General features: G+C 46.8%; 1 protein-coding gene across 1 annotated transcript in view; it reads left to right on the forward strand.

Annotated features, from left to right (window-relative positions):
* Positions 1–12,487: 12,487 nt before the first annotated feature.
* LOC134350825 (ezrin-like) overlaps positions 12,488–20,251 on the forward strand; it is a 97,450-nt gene continuing 89,686 nt past the window's right edge. Inside the window, exon 1 of the mRNA XM_063056578.1 lies at positions 12,488–12,636. Coding sequence (XP_062912648.1) covers positions 12,625–12,636 — 12 coding nt within the window. The 5' untranslated portion in view covers positions 12,488–12,624. The remainder of the gene's footprint in view (positions 12,637–20,251) is intronic.

The following is a 20,251-nucleotide window of genomic DNA, read 5'->3' on the forward strand; positions in this document are numbered from 1 at the left end:
AAATCATCAACCCCCACCTACTCCAGCAAAATCATCAACCCCCCCACCTGCCCCAACAAAATCATCAATCCCCCCACCTGCCCCAACAAAATCATCAATCCCCCCACCTGCCCCAGCAAAATCATCAACCCCCACCACCTGCTCCAACAAAATCATCAACCCCCCCACCTGCCCCAGCAAAATCATCAACCCCTCCACCTGCTCCAGCAAAATCATCAACCCCCCACCTGCTCCAGCAAAAGCATCAAACCCCACCTGCTCCAGCAAAATCATCAAACCCCCCACCTGCTCCAGCAAAATCATCAACCCCCCCACCTGCTCCAGCAAAAACATCAACCCACCCACCTGCTCCAGCAAAATCATCAACCCCCCACCTGCTCCAGCAAAATCATCACCACTCCCACCTGCTCCAGCAAAAACATCAACCCCCACCACCTGTTCCAACAAAAACATCAAACCCCACCTGCCCCAGCAAAATCATCCACCCCCCCACCTGCTCCAGCAAAATCATCCACCCCCCCACCTGCCCCAGCAAAATCATCAATCCCCCCACCTGCTCCAGCAAAATCAACCCCCCACCTGCTCCAGCAAAATCATCAACCCCCCTCACCTGCCCCAGCAAAATCATCAACACCCCGACCTGCTCCAGCAAAATCATCAACCCCCCACCTCCTCCAGCAAAAACATCAACCCCCCACCTGCTCAAGCAAAATCATCAACCCCCCCACCTGCTCCAGCAAAAACATCAACCCCCCACCTGCTCCAGCAAAAACATCAACCCCCCACCTGCTCCAGCAAAATCATCCACCCCCCCACCTGCCCCAGCAAAATCATCAATCCCCCCACCTGCTCCAGCAAAATCAACCCCCCCACCTGCTTCAGCAAAATCATCAACCCCCCTCACCTGCCCCAGCAAAATCATCAACACCCCGACCTGCTCCAGCAAAATCATCAACCCCCCACCTCCTCCAGCAAAAACATCAACCTCCCACCTGCTCAAGCAAAATGATCAACCCCCCTACCTGCTCCAGCAAAAACATCAACCCCCCACCTGCTCCAGCAAAAACATCAACCCCCCACCTGCTCCAGCAAAATCATCCACCCCCCACCTGCCCCAGCAAAATCATCAATCCCCCCACCTGCTCCAGCAAAATCAACCCCCCACCTGCTCCAGCAAAATCATCAACCCCCCCACCTGCTCCAGCAAAAACATCAACACCCCACCTGCTCCAGCAAAAACATCAACCCCCACCTCCTCCAGCAAAATCATCACCCCCACACCTGCTCCAGCAAAATCATCAACCCCCCCACCTGCTATAGAAAAAACATCAACCCCCACCTTCTCCTGAAAAATCATTACCCCCACCAGCCCCAGCAAAAACATCAACCCCCCACCTGCCCCAGCAAAATCATCCACCCCCCCACCTGCTCCACCAAAATCATCAACCCCCACCACCTGCTCCAAAAAAATCATCAACCCCTCCACCTGCTCCAAAAAAATCATCAACCCCTCCACCTGCTCCAAAAAAACATCAACCCTGCACCTGCCCCAGCAAAATCATCAACCCCCCCCACCTGCTCCAGCAAAATCATCACCCCCCCCACCTGCTCCAGCAAAATCATCGGCCCCCCACCTCCTCCAGCAAAAACATCAACACCCCCACCTGCTCCAGCAAAATCATCAACCCCCCACCTCCTCCAGCAAAAACATCAACCCCCCACCTGCTCCAGCAAAAACATCACCCCCCCACCTGCTCCAGTGAAAACATGAACTCCCACCTGCTCCAGCAAAATCATCGCCCCCCACCTCCTCCAGCAAAAACATCAACCCCCCCCACCTGCTCCAGCAAAATCATCAACCCCCCCACCTCTTCCAGCAAAATCATCAACCCCCCCACCTGCTCCAGCAAAAACATCAACCCCCACCACCTGCTCCAGCAAAATCAACCCCCCCCACCTGCTCCAGCAAAATCATCAACCCCCCCACCTGCTCCAGCAAAAACATCAACCCCCCACCTGCTCCAGCAAAATCATCAATCCCCCCACCTGCTCCAGCAAAAACATCAACCCCCACCACCTGCTCCAGCAAAATCATCAATCCCCCCACCTCCTCCAGCAAAATCATCAACCCCCCCCACCTGCTCCAGCAAAATCATCAATCCCCCCACCTCCTCCAGCAAAATCATCACCCCCACACCTGCTCCAGCAAAATCATCAACCCCCCCACCTGCTATAGAAAAAACATCAACCCCCACCTTCTCCTGAAAAATCATTACCCCCACCAGCCCCAGCAAAAACATCAACCCCCCACCTGCCCCAGCAAAATCATCCACCCCCCCACCTGCCCCAGCAAAATCATCAACCCCCCCCACCTGCTCCACCAAAATTATCAACCCCCACCACCTGCTCCAAAAAAATCATCAACCCCTCCACCTGCTCCAAAAAAACATCAACCCTGCACCTGCCCCAGCAAAATCATCAACCCCCCCACCTGCTCCAGCAAAATCATCACCCCCCCCACCTGCTCCAGCAAAATCATCGGCCCCCCACCTCCTCCAGCAAAAACATCAACACCCCCACCTGCTCCAGCAAAATCATCAACCCCCCACCTCCTCCAGCAAAAACATCAACCCCCCCACCTGCTCCAGCAAAAACATCACCCCCCCACCTGCTCCAGTGAAAACATGAACTCCCACCTGCTCCAGCAAAATCATCGCCCCCCCCACCTCCTCCAGCAAAAACATCAACCCCCCCACCTGCTCCAGCAAAATCATCAACCCCCCCACCTGCTCCAGCAAAAACATCAACCCCCCCACCTCCTCCAGCAAAATCATCAACCCCCCACCTGCTCCAGCAAAAACATCAACCCCCCCACCTGCCCCAGCAAAATCATCACCCCCCAACTGCTCCAGCAAAAATATCAACCCCCCCACCTGCTCAAGCAAAATCATCAACCCCCCACCTGCTCCAGCAAAATCATCACCCCCCCACCTGCTCCAGCAAAAACATCAACCCCCCACCTGATCCAGCAAAATCATCAACCCCCCCACCTGCCCCAGCAAAATCATCAATCCCCCCACCTGCCCCAGCAAAATCATCAAGCCCCACCTGCTCCAGCAAAATCATCAATCCCCCCACCTGCTCCAGCAAAATCATCAACCCCCCCCACCTGCTCCAGAAAAAACATCAACACCCCACCTGCTCCAGCAAAATCATCATCCCCCACCTGCTCCAGCAAAATCATCCACCCCCCACCTGATCCAGCAAAATCATCAACCCACCACCTCTTCCAGCAAAATCATCAACCCCCCCACCTGCTCCAGCAAAAACATCAACCCCCACCACCTGCTCCAGCAAAATCATCAACCCTCCACCTGCTCCAGCAAAATCATCAACCCCCCCACCTGCTCCAGCAAAATCATCACCACCCCCACCTGCTCCAGCAAAAACATCAACCCCCCCCACCTGCTCCAGCAAAATTGTCAACCCCCCCCCCACCTGCCCCAGCAAAATCATCAACCCCCCCACCTGCTCCAGCAAAATCATCACCACCCCAACTGCTCCGGCAAAAACATCAACCCCCCCACCTGCCCCAGCAAAAACATCAACCCACCACCTCCTCCAGCAAAATCATCAACCCCCCCCATCCACCCACCATGCAAGCAACAGCAAAGAGACCACGATCTAGAGTCCATCAAAAACCACTGTCCATCCCAACACTTCAACACCTCAGACAGATTCTCTCTCTCACGAGCAAGGGAGGGAGAGATAGTGCTCTTTCAGCAATGAGAGGGGGAACTTGCGGTGCACAGTTTTGATGTTACAATCTGTCTTATTGCTTGTCCAAGTTCCCCAACTCACAGACCTACAGACAAGAGAGAGAGTGAGGGAAAGAGACAGGAGAGAGGAGAGAAGAGAGAGAGAGAGCGAGGGTGAGAGAAGGGAGGAGAGAAGAGAGGGAGGCAGTGAGAGAGAGAAGAAAGAAAAAGAAAATGAACCCATCGCCCGTGGAGAACTGTAGTTTGGCTGCAGCTGTAGATCACGGACTCTGACAGGATCCCAGCCACCTTGAAAAGAATGGAAAAACATGAAAAGAAGAATAAGAATAAACGGTTTCACAGATGAACTAGAAGGAGTCGACTGGGTTTGCAAGAACCTCTGGCACCATCTTTAGCTCCTCCCACTCCTACCTGCCCCATGATTAGGCTAGATCTAAATCAGGGGGATTGCTGGACGGTGTGGCTTGAAGGCCCAGAAAGACCTGTTCTGTGCTGTATCTCAATAAAAATTAATCAATCAATGAATGGTCCATATATAGATTCCTACATTCACCCATGATCAGTGTGGTTCCATTCACCAGGACATTCTACCTCCTGCCTTAAACAGCTGCATGTCCTGGTCATCATTTCCCCATTAACTCTACTCACAAATTACTCCAACACACGGGTTCCCAACCTGGAGTCCATGGTCTCCTCATTAATGGTGGGGGTCCACGGCATAAAAAGAGTTGGAAACCCCTGCAGTGAAGTAGCTTTTCAAATGACTTGTGACGGAAAGTATTTTTCACCAACTGCTACTCATCAGTGAAGCCAGATATGAGTTGCTTTTGACACTGATTTTTCTTTTGGCCTGAATTTTGTTTCACATGTAATTTCCTCAGTGAACGTTTTAGGAATGTTCCTTTAACTTGTGTCAGATCTCATCCCTCCATGGGTATTTTATTCAAAAACCCAGGTTGCAAGTTCTGTATGGTTCTGGTGTCCATCGTTTTTGAACACCTCCTTCGTCCATCTGTAATTTACCCGCTTGGAGTGTATGTGGTGTCCAGGGAGGGGTAGCACCTCTGGTGAAGGGGTTTGTTGGGTCCATTTTGGGACAGCTCACTCACCTTTGGGCCCAACTGGACCCTCAGCTCTCATTTGTGGCTCCAAGTAGCTGTTGGCATGTGACAGTGGCCACACCCCAGTACACTGCTTCGACAGGTGGGCTAAACCAGGAGAGAGTAGCTGGCGGGTCTCATATTCCAGTGAGATAGGAACATACCTGTCCTAGCACGCGAGCCCAGCTCCGGCGGACTGGGCAGATGTGATCTACAGCACGACAAGGCAGAGAGGATGTCATGGTCATCCACTGCAGCCAAGGAAGACCCCAGTTTGTGACGCTGGACCCAGATTCCTGAGGTTGAGAGAGTGGAACTGCCCAAAGCAGTGACTTTTCCATTTTACAAACTCTCCCACACAGGTTTCCCAGCATTATCAGACACGACAGTAAACCACCAATCTACCCGCCAATGATTTTATTAACCACATTAAGTTCCTCTTTTTTCAAACCTAACATTTCATTGCCATATGTTGATGATTTTATTAACCACATTAAGTTCCTCTTTTTTCAAACCTAACATTTCATTACCATATGTTGATCTATGTCAGATATGTGTTCTGTAATTAATTATTTATTAAATCTGGTTTTATTGCTTTTGAATAAATTGAGAATGACCTGTTCTGGTACCTATTACTCCAGGAAACCGCCTTAAGTTCACTTGAGAATATTCATCACTTGAATCATTTTGCTTTTTTCAATCTGTCTTGATTTGGTTTGATTTTGATACGAGTCCTGACAAATCTCCGAATCAGTAGATTTTGCCACATCATTGTCACCTTTCCAGTGTCTCTGTCCTGTTTATAAAACACAGACAGATAGGTAATAGGTTCTTCAGCTCTGCTCTGTCATTCAACACAATCGTGGCTGACCTTTCATCACGAACCTCTCCTTCCCCACACCCTACATTTGAGAATCATCTGGAAAGACAGACACACTAACGCCAGCGTACTGGAGGAGGCCAACATGAACAGCATCTCCACCACGACAGAGCAACACCAACCCCGATGGATTGGTTATGTCATTCAGATGCCCAACTCTCGTCTCCCCAGACAGAGGCTTTACTCCCAGATGAGGGAAGGTCAGCCAGCCCCTGGTGGCCAAAGGAAACCCCTCAAAGATAACATCAAAATCTGCCCGGAAAAAATCAGCATTACATCTCAAAACTGGGAAGACACCTTACTCAGCAGATGCACCTGGAGGAAATCTGTTCAAAAGGGAGCTGCAATACGTGCGAGCGATCTGTGCTGTAGCACAGAGAACAAGCGGCAGCTGTGAAAGGGGACACTGAACAACCAAGAGACCCGACCACTGACCACAGCCACCATTCACTCTTGCCCACACTGCACCAGAATATGTGGATCCCAGATCGCCCTCTACAGCCACCTGAGGACCCACCGATAGACAACCCTCAGGAGGACATCAGACTCGGCTCGAGTGATTGCAATACTATTGGTTAATTAGCCACAGGACTTGGCCAGAACAAGCATCAAATCAGCATTACTCAGGGGCTGACTTGCCAACTAAGATTAGCCAGCATTTGCAAGTTTGATATTTGAAAGGCTGGCAGCGTAGTGGATCCGCACCTGACTTCGAGGCGAGAGTTGTCCCGGCTTTGAATCCCGCCGGCTCCTTGCACGCTTTCCATCCGTGCGGGGTTGAGCGTCGAGGTAGCAACTTGGTCTCGTAAAAATACAGATATATGCTACAGAAACAGCAAGGTTACCGCCCAATGTGCCGCAAGGCGCGGAGAGGAAGAACAGCAGTAAGTCATTGAAAGTGGAATCACAGGCAGATAGGGTCGTAAAGAAAGCATTGAACAAATCTCAAGGTGTATAATTTATACATTCTTTAATAATATATGTACCTTGAGTTGGAATATGTGAAGTTCAAAAGTTAGTCTGTCCCGAGGCATTGTGGCCCATCAGGTCGGTGTTTATGCCGGTTTCTGTGGCGTGAAGCGACCGAGAGTACGAGACTCCCCCCCCGCCCCCCGGATAGGACACCAGTCTACCGCGAGGTTAACCCCCAGCATTTGCCGGTATCCATCTTCAGCTGGGTGGACTGGAGCAGTGTGTGGTTAAGTGCCTTGCTCTAAGACACAACACGCTGCCTTGGCCAAAACTCGAACCCACGACCTTCAGATCGTGAGCCCAATGCCCCAACCACTTGGTCACGCGCCACACGGAATGTGTGAAGGAAACAGGTAATTCTTACGGGGACTAGGCAGACTAAGGGACTGTGGTGCCCTATGTCTCTACGACAGTCCGGAGCTTCTGCACAGTTGCACTGACATTCGGTTTCAGTTCTTCCATTATCAGTGCGGGGTTGGGGGTATGGTTACTGGATTTTAAGATCAGATTGTATTCAGTGCAACCTGAATTTCCACATTCTTTAACACTGGTCCCAAGCATAAAATTGATTGTGCACAGGATCCATTACAAAAATTGCCATGAGGAGAGACCTCAATAATTGTCACCAATTACAGGCCTTTAAGAAAGGTTCAAAAATTACTGGATGTTAAAACACTTAGTTGAAAGGTTTAAATGAAGTTTTTACCTTAAAAATTAACTAAATATTGTGCTACAATATAATTCAGAAAAAAACTTCTATTTTTAAAGTAATTTTCATCAATTTGATTTAAAAGTGGGAATTAAAGTGTAATTTAAGATTTCCTTTTAGTGATAAATCTATCGTTACATGCATCATTCAATCTTCAGTAAACTACAGTAACATTTAGATAACCTGCTATCAGGTTGTTTAGAGAACCCAGAGTCAGTGTCTCGGTCACCATCCCATTTTCCCTTTAAACTCACCATGCTTCGTTCCCAAGTTCACTCACCCAGTTCCCCAGTTAACTCAAGTTACCCTGAGGATTCCTTTTCTTACAGGCATTTACAAATTGAATTTATGAAAAACTATACATAAACACAGACTGACAAACAACCAAAAGAGGACAAAGCTGTGCAAATTAAACATTATAGTGAGAACAAGAGTCTGTAGGTTGCGGAATCAGTTGAGGTGAGTGAAGTTGTCCACACTGGTTCAGGAGTCTGACGATTGAAAGGTAACAACTGTTCCTGAACCTGGTGGTGTAGGACCTAAGGCTCCTGCACCTTTTTCTGTTGGCAGCCATGGTGTGGGTCTTTGATGCTGGATGCTGCCTTTTTGTGGCAGTGCTCCATGTAAATGTGTTCAATGGCGGGGAGGGATTTTCCTGTGATGGATTGGGTTGTATCCACCAGTTTCTATAGAGTTTTCTGTTCCTGGGCGTTGGTGTATCCATGCCAGGTCATGGTGAAACCAGTTCAGATACTCTCCACTGTGCATCTATAGGAGTTAAATGGAAAATCACCATCAGTACATCAGATTTATTACAACTGACATGACATTAAATTTATTGTCTTGCAGCAGTAGTACATTGCAAAGGCATAAACATCTATAAACTACAAACATAAGTAGTGTGCAAAAAGGAAAATGAGGTTGTGTTCATTTGGGAATGGTGAGGGTTGGACACCGTGGGAGGTGGGGGGAGGAGGGAGGCGGTGCAGGTGCAGACACACCCTGCATAGAACACCAGACAAGGTCACTTTATTCCAAAGAATTGGTTTATTGATCATCACAGAATGTCTCTCTGGTGCTTCCCACTCCCTCCCCTTGATCCAACCAAGATTCCCCTCTCCCTGCCCCTTCCCATTCTCAGTCCACAATAGAGACCCATATCAGAATCAGTTTTATCATCACTCACGTATGTCATGAAATTTGTTTTTTTGCTGTACAGTGCAAATGTAAGATTACTACAGTACTTAGGCACCCTGGCTATATATATATGTGCTTAAGACTTTTGCACAGTACTGTATGTAAGAATCTTGGGTGACATACTAAATCTTCTCAAATAGAGCCACTGACATGCCTTCTTTGTGATTGCATCCATGAGTTGGGCTCAGGTTAGACCACCCAAGATGCTGATGCTCAGGAGCTTGAAGCCGCTCACTCCTTCCACCATTAACTCCTCAATGAGGACTAACCTGTGTTCTCCTAACTTCCTGAAGTCCACAGTCAGTTCTTTAGTCTTACCAAGGTGGAATGCAAGGTTGTTGTTGTGACACCACACCACCAACTGATCTGTCTTGCTTGTGTAAGCCTTCTTGTCATTTCCTTCACCTATTTACATACCTGGATAGTTTGAAGCGTGTGTATTTTAAGGCTCGGAGTGTTGTGGGTGAATGTGATGAGCTTAGAGTATGGATCAGTACGTGGAACTATGATCTTGTAGCTATTACTGAAATTTGGTTGAGCGAGGGGCAGGAATGGGAGATTAACGTACCAGGTTTCGGAAGTTTTAGGAAAGATTTTTAGGGGAGACATAATAGAGAGAGTGCACTTAGGTGGAACTCAAGAATAGGAAAGGTACAATCATACAGATGGGATTGTACTCAGATATCCCACCCTGCAAAAACTCATTTCAGGGAGGTAGCACCCCCGCACCCTGCAACCCCATATCGCCACCCCCCCACGGTTGACCTCCAAGGGTGTATGTAATACTTTGTTTAGTGATTTTGTCTAATCTGTAAACCAAGTTGGGTATATGCAGAAAATGTGACATTAAAATATGTACTTATATTATATTATCATGTTTATTCTATTACAATTTTAAGCAAGTCTGCAGGGAGTTTGGCCTCATCAAGTAGGACATCAATAGCATAGCTCCTTAGCAGCTAGCCAACCAGTTTAAATAACGTTAGCTATGCTAATGAATGAATGACACCTCACCATGTCTTTTACATTTTAACCCACCATTGGCAATAGAAAAGTCACTGTTGCAAACAGTGCAGCGAGCAACACTGTCATTATTTTTGAGGTCGACTGTAAAGCCCGCCCGCCCACAGAGAAAACTGATAGGCCTGCTTAGCAGGGGTCTGCAATCGTTTTGGCACTAGAGACCGGTTTAATATTGACAATATTCTTGCGGACCGGCTGACCGGGAGTGGGCGTGTTAATCACAACTGGAATATAGAAAATTGCTGAAGAAGATTCTGAGGGATAGGATGTATGAGCATTTGGAAATCCATGGCCAAATTAGAAACAGCCAGCACAATTTTGTGCCTCACCAACTTGACTGAGTTTTTGACGAAGTGCTGAGAGAGACTGAAGGGTAGAGTAGTGGATGTTATCTATGTAGATTTTAGTAAGGCACTTTAAAAAGTACCATACGGGAGGCTAATCCAGAAGATCAGGATGCATGGGGTCCACAGCGAATTGACTGCTTGGATTCAGAACTGGCTTGCCCATAGAAGACAGGAGGTAATGGTTGAAGAGACTTTTTTGAGCTGGAGCTCTATAATTAGAGGTGTTCCACTGGGACTTCTGCTGTTTGTGATGTATATAAATGACCTGGATGAAAATGTAGATGGGTGGCTTAGTAAGTTTGTGGATGATACCAAGATTGGTGGAGTTGTGGATGGTGTGGAAGACTGGCAAATAATACAGTACAATATAGATCAGTTGCAGATATGGGCTAAGAAATGGCAGATGGAGTTTAAGCCAGATAAATGTGAGGTGTTGCATGGAGACTATGCTGTTAAGGTCAAGGCCTTTAACAGTGTTGCTGAGCGGAGAGATCTTGGAGTCCAAGTTCATAGCTCCTTGAAAGTGGCTACACAGGAAGCTGATGGAACGCTTGCTTTTATTAGTCAAGTCATTGAGTTCAGAAGTCAGACGTTTATGTTGCAACTTTATAGAACTACAGTAGACATCCCACCTCTCCCGGAAATGAGTTTTTGCAGGGTGGGATGTCTGCTACAGTTAGGCTACATTTAGCGTATTGCATACCGTTCTGGTTGCCCCACCGTAGGAAGGATATTGAGGCTTTGGAGAGGGTACAGAATAGATTTACTACTATGCTGCCTGGTTTAGAGGGCATGTGCTATCATGAGAGACTGCATAAACTTGGTTTGTTTTCTCTAGAGCACTGAGGCTGAGGGTAGGTCTGATTGAGATTTATAAGAGGCATAGAAAGAGTAGACAGGGAGTATCTTTATCCCAGGGTTGAAATGTCTAATACCGGGGGTGGGGGGGGCATTGAAGATGAGAGGACGTAGGTTCAAAAATGGGATGCCAGGGGTATGTTTTTTAACTCAGAGAGTGGTGGATGGCTGGAAGATGCTGTCTGATGTGGTAGTAGAGGCAAATACATTAGAGGCTTTTAAGAGCTGTTTAGGCAGACACATGAATGTGAGGAAGCTGAGATATATGACCATTGTGTAGGTAGGAGGAATTACTTTTTGTTTCTTTTAATTTCCTTTCCAGCTGGTTCAGGACAACACTGTGAGCTAGAGGGACTGTTCTATGTTCTATTATCCACCTTATCTCTGCCCCTCATCATTTTACATATCTCTATCAGGTCTCCCCTGACCCTTCTTTGGTCCAGGGAAATAAAACCCTAGTCTATTCAGTCTTTCCTTATAACTCAAACCTTCCGGTTCTGGTAACATCCTTTGTGAATGTTGCTTTTCACCCTTTCCAGCCTAACAACATCTTCCCCATTTCAGGCTGACCAGAACCACACACGATATTCCAGTACAGTTTCACCAGTAACTTGTGCTGCTGGAACTTAACGTCTCAACTCTTGTACTCAGTGTGCTCACTGATTAAAGTGTCAAACACCTTCTTACTATCTACCTAGTCTACCTTTCTGTATCCCTAGGTCTCTCTGTTTACAAACACCTCCAGGGCCCTACTGTTCAGTCACTGTACAAGTCCTGCCCTGATTTAATCGATATGCACACTTATCCAGGTTAAATTCTATCTGCCTTTCCTTGGCCCACTTTCCCAGTTGACCTTGATTTCACTGTAACCTTGGAAAACCTTCTTCACTGTCCAATACACTAATTTTGCTGTCATCTTCATTCACCACCCTTTGGCTAAAGAAACGCCTCCTCTAAAGGGGCATCCTTTTATTCTGAGGCTGTGCCCTCTGCTTCTAGACTCTCCCACTGTCGGAGCATCCTCTCCACATTCAATCTATCTTTCAATATTCAATAGCTTTCAGAGATCCCCTCTTGTTCCTCTAAAATCCAGCGGGTACAGGCCCAGAGCCATCAAATGCCCCTCGTACATTAACCTTTTCATTCCTGGAATCACTCCACTGGACCCTCTCCAATGCCAGCACACCCTTCCTTAGATAAGGGGCTCAAATATTGAGGCACGCCACTGGTTACAGTCCTCCAATCTGAAAAGCAGCCCTCCAGTACCACCATCTGATTTCGTATCCAGTTTATTCTGGAACCCGGGCCTGCCTTCATGTGGAATCTTGTTATAGTCCATATCTACGAACCTCAGTCTTCCTGGTCACTTCCTCAGAACACTCACTATCCTTAATCAGTTAACTCCTTTGAAAATGTTGGTTGATCCTGTCACTCAAAATCCCCTCCAGTAACTTTCCCGCTACTGTTGTTAGACTCGCTGCATCGTCTTGAAGTTCCCTGGCTTGTCCCTCTAGTCCTCGGGAACCTCACCTGTGGTTAAGGGAGATACAGGAAGCACCGCCAAGGGCCCGACAATCCCTTCCCCCCTGTCTCCTCCCCGATGTTTCGTGGGCCGGCCCCGCTCCGCACCGCCCCCTGTCCCGGTGTGAGGCTGGCACCGCCCTTGTTCTGACAGGTGACCGGACTGTGCTCACGGGTGGCTGCTGCTCGCCGTCTTTCCTCTCGCCGTCGCCGTACGACCGCTGTCCCGCGAGTCAAGATGCCGAAACCTGTGAGTATTTAGCTGCAAGTGACCGGGAGACTCCGACCCCGGCCGCGGGTGGGACAGGTGATGGGGGGTAAGGGACGGCTGCGGTGCGGATACACCCCGAGAGTTGCAGCTTGGAGAGGTGCGGGCCTGCGCGGTCCGGGACGAGCCCTGGGTTGTGGTTGCGGTGATTGCGGGAAGCCGCAGGGCTGCCCCGCTGTTACTGTGGCCCGTCGCTGGGTGCGAACACGCCTTCCCCGCCCTTTCCTTCACTCCACTCTCCCGGGACAAAGACTCTACTTGTGCAGAATGAAGTTACTCCCAAGTTGTGGAGTGGTTACCAAGGAAACAAGGGAACTTTTCATAAAACCCTTGGTATTGTGTCCGTGCGGGGATGTACTCGCCAAGGGCTCGTACGTAACCGTGTGCCGTACACACCCACGGCCGCGAACTCGCTGCCGTCGCTGCTAAACCGATGGATATATTTGGATTAGTTATCGGCCGCTTGGGCAGTTCTCTTCAAACTGTAGCCACACTTTGTACAGTACACAGTTTGGCAGAGAGGTAACCTGCCGGCCAGCAGTGATGTTTCAGGGTGAGTTTTCGGTGGTTGGCTGAGGGGGAACCTCATTGCAGACCAGGTCACCTGTTCATGGGCTCCATCCAGCCGCCCGTGACTCCTTTGCCGGGAGCCCCGACGTTTGTCTTGTTGGTGGGACCGAATTTTTTTTAAAGTAATGACTTATCTCTCATTAGCACTTTCCTCTTGTGCGCTTGAGTCTGTGAGATTATTTCAATCACTGGTTTTAATTTCCACACACACACACAATGCTGGAGGAGCACAGCAGGCCAGGCAGCGTCTGTGGAACGGGGTAAACGGTGGCTGCTTCCGGCCGACACCCTCCATCAGGGCTGGGAAGGAAGGGGAGAAGTTAGAGTGAGAAGGGGGGAAGAAGTACAAGGTGATAGGGGAAACGGGGGAGGGGATGAAGTAAAGAGTTGGGAAGTTGATTGGTGAAAGAGATGCAGGGGAATCGGGTAGGCGAGGACAGAAGGGAAAAAAGGGAAGGGGGAGGATCTCCACAGGGAGGTGATGGGCAGGTAAGGAGACAGGGAAATAGGAACAGGGAATGTAGAGAAATCAATGTTCATGCCATCAGGATGGAAGCTACTCGGATGGAATATGGGGTGTTGCTCCTCGTGGCCTCATCGCCGCAGTAGAGGAGGCCATGGGCTGGTTTTAATGGATCTGTCTTGGCAGTTCAAAGTTTTTTTTTACAATAAAGTTGATTGAATGGATATCAAATCTGAACTAATGCTATTAAAAATTTCCAGTAAGACTATGTAACAAATTGAAATGGGTAAACGGTTATTGATCTGTGTTTAAAATGGCTGCACAGCAACTCCGTTTCAAATCTATTTTATAAACGTTTTGTTGCTGGCATCGCAGGCCTCCAAACTTATGACAGTTTTCATCCTGAAACTCTGTTTCTCCCTCCATAGCAGCTGCCTGACCTAATGAGTTTTTCCCCAGCATTTTTTTTCTGTTTTTTATTTCAACTTTTTAGCATCTCCATTTTTTAAAAAAAATCCCAATCCTGTTTATAAATATATGTACAGATTGAAAATTGAGATGTGGAAGTTAGTTTGATAAGAATTTGAACATTTGGGGCTTCGTGCTGTAGGAAGAATTTTCCGGAAAGTGAAATTTGTGCACGTTCACTGTGACCTGCTGTGGGACATACACAGACAAGAAAAAAAATAAAAAATTGGGGATGTTTTCTTTGAAGCCTGAGATTTAAATGTGAAAAGGTGTATTCTGCACAATACCAGCAAGAGCTAGTTGGATGGGTTTACAGGTTTGTTTTTGTTTTTAAGGTAATGTTTTTAAGTTTCTAAGCTCCTAAGGTGCAAAACAATGGAGCTTCATATCAGAGCCGAAGGCTTTCAGGGGCTGGGATGTGGTATCGGTTTTCAATGAAGTGGAGTGCAGACCTGACATGGAGACTGTCAGAGTGGGGAGGCTTTCTGTTCGAAAGTGTTGCTTTATTGTGCTGATTGTATAACCTTGTGGCAAGGTTCAGTTTGTACTCACATTCTTGGAATGCCGGAGTTTAAACTGGGTTACTTTGACTTGCAAAGGAGTTGTCTATCCTGCACATTATAATCACAGTTAGAAACTCTTACTTAACACGCCTTCCCTCAAACAGCAGTAAGCAGTTTATTTTCCGGATGCCATCCTGAGGAGTCATTCTCTTCCCCGGGTGATAAAGGTCATTGTATGAAATCTCTACAGATGTGGGGGGTACTCAATAATGTCTCTTCAGAGCAGCGAGGAGCTTTTTGAGTAGCTGTGAAAGATTATTTGGCACCCAACTAACCATGGCAGGTGATTCTTCCAACTCCCAATGATATCCATGAACTACTGTAACTCTCGCCAATCTCTCGTCACCTTTCTTTGCTGCTTGGTCTACGGAGATCTCTTCTGTCTTTTACCACATTGCAACAATATCACCACAACACTTTCTGGGCATGTTTGAATGGCATTATTGAAGTGATGATGTCTTTTTGCGGGTGGTGGGGTGGACGTGCATCTCTGCCGAAGGAGGTGCAAGGCGCTCTTTCCCTCCGCTGGCCTGCAGGTGACCCTTGAGCGAGGTGTAGCACCTGCTTAGCCCCCTGATCGGGGTCACGTGGGGCCGTGGGAACAGGTCGTATGAGCAGCTGGTGCATATCGCAAGTCCTGCTTGTAACGCCAGGCAGACAATCTCTGAAGAGCCTCAATAATGGCTGGGGTCACCCGTCTTGTAAAGAAGAAAATGGCAAAACACACCTACGGAAAAGTTTGCCAAGAACGCTCATGGTCACGGGACTGTGATCGCCTGTGACATATGACGTGATGCATTTTTGATCCATCTGCTGTTGGTAATGTTTGGCAGGTGGCTGTAGAGGAACCCATACTGATGGAGTGTGGGTGTTTTATTTTTTTACTTGGAGACAGAGAACAAGCTGAGCCGCCCTGTTCAGCAACCCACCTATTTGATCAGAGAACAATTTACAATGACGAACTGGTACATCTTCGGACTGTGGGAGGAGACTGGAGCGCCCGGAGCAAATCCATGGAATCATGAGGACATACAGGCTTCTTACAGGTGGCATCCGAATTGAACTGTGACCCCGCCCCCCCATCTGTATTAGCATTGTGCCAATCGCTACGTTACGAGCAAGTGGCTGGGCGCTACTCTTCCCGCCTGTCCTCCTGGAAAATGGCACTTCCTCTGTGTGGAGCAAGCTGCGGCCAAAGTCAAGTGATTGGGAAAAAGAACAGAGGAGTGCTGGCCCTTTACAGTCAGAAATGGCGGAGTTTATAGCAGTCAAATAGAATAGAGCCATTACATGCATACTTCGTTACTTCCCTCACAGAGGGCTGAAATGATTTGCCAGGAGTGCAGGGAACTATCAGCAGGGAAATGGTGTTGGGAAGTCAATGGGACTGAGAGTAGGAGTATCAGTGTATCCAGGAAAGTGTTTGTACAAATAGAGGATGTAGCTATGGGCAGTCTTTAGATTCTAGAAAGGTTCCAATGGTTTGGAGACCAGTTAATATAACCCCAGTAATTTAAAAACAAAACACAGGAGTCGATGTGGGCATGAAAGGGAGATTATGTTTGACAAATCTATGGGGATTTTGAGGATGTAAGGAGCAGAGCAGAGAAGGGAGAACTAGTGTGTGTGACTTCGAGAAAGCTTTCAGTGAGGGATGACGTAAAAGCTATTACAGATTGGGGCTTTCCAGAGTTCAGAGTTCAATTATGGCACCACCTGTGCAAAATTTTTACGTTCTCCCTGTGACTGCAAGGGTTTCCTCCGGTTTCTCCGCTTTCCTCCCCCACTCCAACAACGTACCTGTAAGCAGGCTAATTGGCCATTGTAAACTGTCCTGTGATTAGGCTGGGGTTAAATAGGTGGGTATCTGAGTGGTTTTGTCTTGTTGGGCCAGAAGGATATCATGCCCCGTATCACTAAGTAAATAAGCATGAAAATACATGGCAGTGTACTATCATGGATGGAGGATTGGTCAGCCGACGAGGGAAGAGTAAATAGACTGGGAAAGAATAAACAGGTCTTTTTCTGAGTGGTGGTTGGTAACCAGTGAAGTAGGTACCAAAGGGATGTAGCTATTCATGATGTAGATCGGTGAAGGGACGAAGTGTAATAACTCTGGGTTTAAAGAACGTACAGGCTGGTGGGAGGTTGCAGAAAATCTCCAGGTTGGTTTGGATGGGTTGAGGGAGTATCAGCTGCCTGGCTGGTCTAGTATGTGGCAAGTGTGATGTTAACCACTTAGAATGTAACAGGATGACAGATTATCTGAGTGGTGATAGATTGACAAAATGGGTGTTAACCACTCAGACTGTAACAGGATGACAGATTATCTGAGTGGTGATAGATTGACAAAATGGGTGTTAACCACTCAGACTGTAACAGGATGGCAGATTATCTGAGTGGTGATAGATTGACAAAATGGGTGTTAACCACTCAGACTGTAACAGGATGACAGATTATCTGAGTGGTGATAGATTGACAAAATGGATGTTAACCACTCAGACTGTAACGGGATGACAGATTATCTGAGTGGTGATAGATTGACAAAATGGGTGTTAACCACTCAGACTGTAACAGAATGACAGATTATCTGAGTGGTGATAGATTGACAAAATGGGTGTTAACCACTCAGACTGTAACAGGATGGCAGATTATCTGAGTGGTGATAGATTGACAAAATGGGTGTTAACCACTCAGACTGTAACAGGATGACAGATTATCTGAGTGGTGATAGATTGACAAAATGGGTGTTAACCACTCAGACTGTAACAGAATGACAGATTATCTGAGTGGTGATAGATTGACAAAATGGGTGTTAACCACTCAGACTGTAACAGGATGACAGATTATCTGAGTGGTGATAGATTGACAAAATGGGTGTTAACCACTCAGACTGTAACAGGATGGCAGATTATCTGAGTGGTGATAGATTGACAAAATGGGTGTTAACCACTCAGACTGTAACAGGATGACAGATTATCTGAGTGGTGATAGATTGACAAAATGGATGTTAACCACTCAGACTGTAACGGGATGACAGATTATCTGAGTGGTGATAGATTGACAAAATGGGTGTTAACCACTCAGACTGTAACAGAATGACAGATTATCTGAGTGGTGATAGATTGACAAAATGGGTGTTAACCACTCAGACTGTAACAGGATGGCAGATTATCTGAGTGGTGATAGATTGACAAAATGGGTGTTAACCACTCAGACTGTAACAGGATGACAGATTATCTGAGTGGTGATAGATTGACAAAATGGATGTTAACCACTCAGACTGTAACAGGATGGCAGATTATCTGAGTGGTGATAGATTGACAAAATGGGTGTTAACCACTCAGACTGTAACAGGATGGCAGATTATCTGAGTGGTGATAGATTGACAAAATGGGTGTTAACCACTCAGACTGTAACAGGATGACAGATTATCTGAGTGGTGATAGATTGACAAAGTGGGTGTTAACCACTCTGACTGTAACAGGATGACAGATTATCTGAGTGGTGATGGATTGGCAAAGTGGGTGTTAACCACTCAGACTGTAACAGGATGACAGATTATCTGAGTGGTGATAGATTGACAAAATGGGTGTTAACCACTCAGACTGTAACAGGATGACAGATTATCTGAGTGGTGATAGATTGACAAAATGGGTGTTAACCACTCAGACTGTAACAGGATGGCAGATTATCTGAGTGGTGATAGATTGACAAAATGGGTGTTAACCACTCAGACTGTAACAGGATGACAGATTATCTGAGTGGTGATAGATTGACAAAATGGGTGTTAACCACTCTGACTGTAACAGGATGACAGATTATCTGAGTGGTGATGGATTGGCAAAGTGGGTGTTAACCACTCAGACTGTAACAGGATGGCAGATTATCTGAGTGGTAGATTGACAAAATGGATGTTAACCACTCAAACTGTAACAGGATGGCAGATTATCTGAGTGGTGATAGATTGACAAAATGGGTGTTAACCACTCAGACTGTAACAGGATGGCAGATTATCTGAGTGGTGATAGATTGACAAAATGGGTGTTAACTACTCAGACTGTAACAGGATGACAGATTATCTGAGTGGTGATAGATTGACAAAATGGGTGTTAACCACTCAGACTGTAACAGGATGACAGATTATCTGAGTGGTGATAGATTGACAAAATGGGTGTTAACCACTCAGACTGTAACAGGATGACAGATTATCTGAGTGGTGATAGATTGACAAAATGGGTGTTAACCACTCAGACTGTAACAGGATGACAGATTATCTGAGTGGTGATAGATTGACAAAATGGGTGTTAACCACTCAGACTGTAACAGAATGACAGATTATCTGAGTGGTGATAGATTGACAAAATGGGTGTTAACCACTCAGACTGTAACAGGATGGCAGATTATCTGAGTGGTGATAGATTGACAAAATGGGTGTTAACCACTCAGACTGTAACAGAATGACAGATTATCTGAGTGGTGATAGATTGACAAAATGGGTGTTAACCACTCAGACTGTAACAGAATGACAGATTATCTGAGTGGTGATAGATTGACAAAATGGGTGTTAACCACTCAGACTGTAACAGGATGGCAGATTATCTGAGTGGTGATAGATTGACAAAATGGGTGTTAACCACTCAGACTGTAACAGGATGGCAGATTATCTGAGTGGTGATGGATTGGCAAAATGGGTGTTAACCACTCAGACTGTAACAGGATGGCAGATTATCTGAGTGGTGATAGATTGACAAAATGGGTGTTAACCACTCAGACTGTAACAGGATGACAGATTATCTTGAGTGGTGATAGATTGACAAAATGGGTGTTAACCACTCAGACTGTAACAGGATGACAGATTATCTGAGTGGTGATAGATTGACAAAATGGGTGTTAACCACTCAGACTGTAACAGGATGACAGATTATCTGAGTGGTGATAGATTGACAAAATGGATGTTAACCACTCTGACTGTAACAGGATGACAGATTATCTGAGTGGTGATGGATTGGCAAAGTGGGTGTTAACCACTCAGACTGTAACAGGATGACAGATTATCTGAGTGGTGATAGATTGACAAAATGGGTGTTAACCACTCAGACTGTAACAGGATGACAGATTATCTTGAGTGGTGATAGATTGACAAAATGGGTGTTAACCACTCAGACTGTAACAGGATGACAGATTATCTGAGTGGTGATAGATTGACAAAATGGGTGTTAGCCACTCAGACTGTAACAGAATGACAGATTATCCGAGTAGTGATGGATTGGCAAAGTGGATGCAGCAAGACCCACGTGTCCTTGCAACAAGTCTGATTGAATTCCTTGAGGATGTTACAGAGGAAAACTGATCCTGGGGAGCCTGTAGAAGTTGGTATTTAGATTTCTAAAAGCTATTTGACGAGTTACCACATAAGAGCACAAGCTAATGAAAGAAGTGTGTTGCCATGGATTGAAAGCTGGCCGAATAAAGAATTCCTTTGTAGGCTGGGGGAGATGTAACTAGTACCGTACCCCAGAGATCAGTTCTT

Source organism: Mobula hypostoma, chromosome 8 (genome assembly GCF_963921235.1).
Source record: "Mobula hypostoma chromosome 8, sMobHyp1.1, whole genome shotgun sequence".
NCBI classification, from domain to species: domain Eukaryota; kingdom Metazoa; phylum Chordata; class Chondrichthyes; order Myliobatiformes; family Myliobatidae; genus Mobula; species Mobula hypostoma.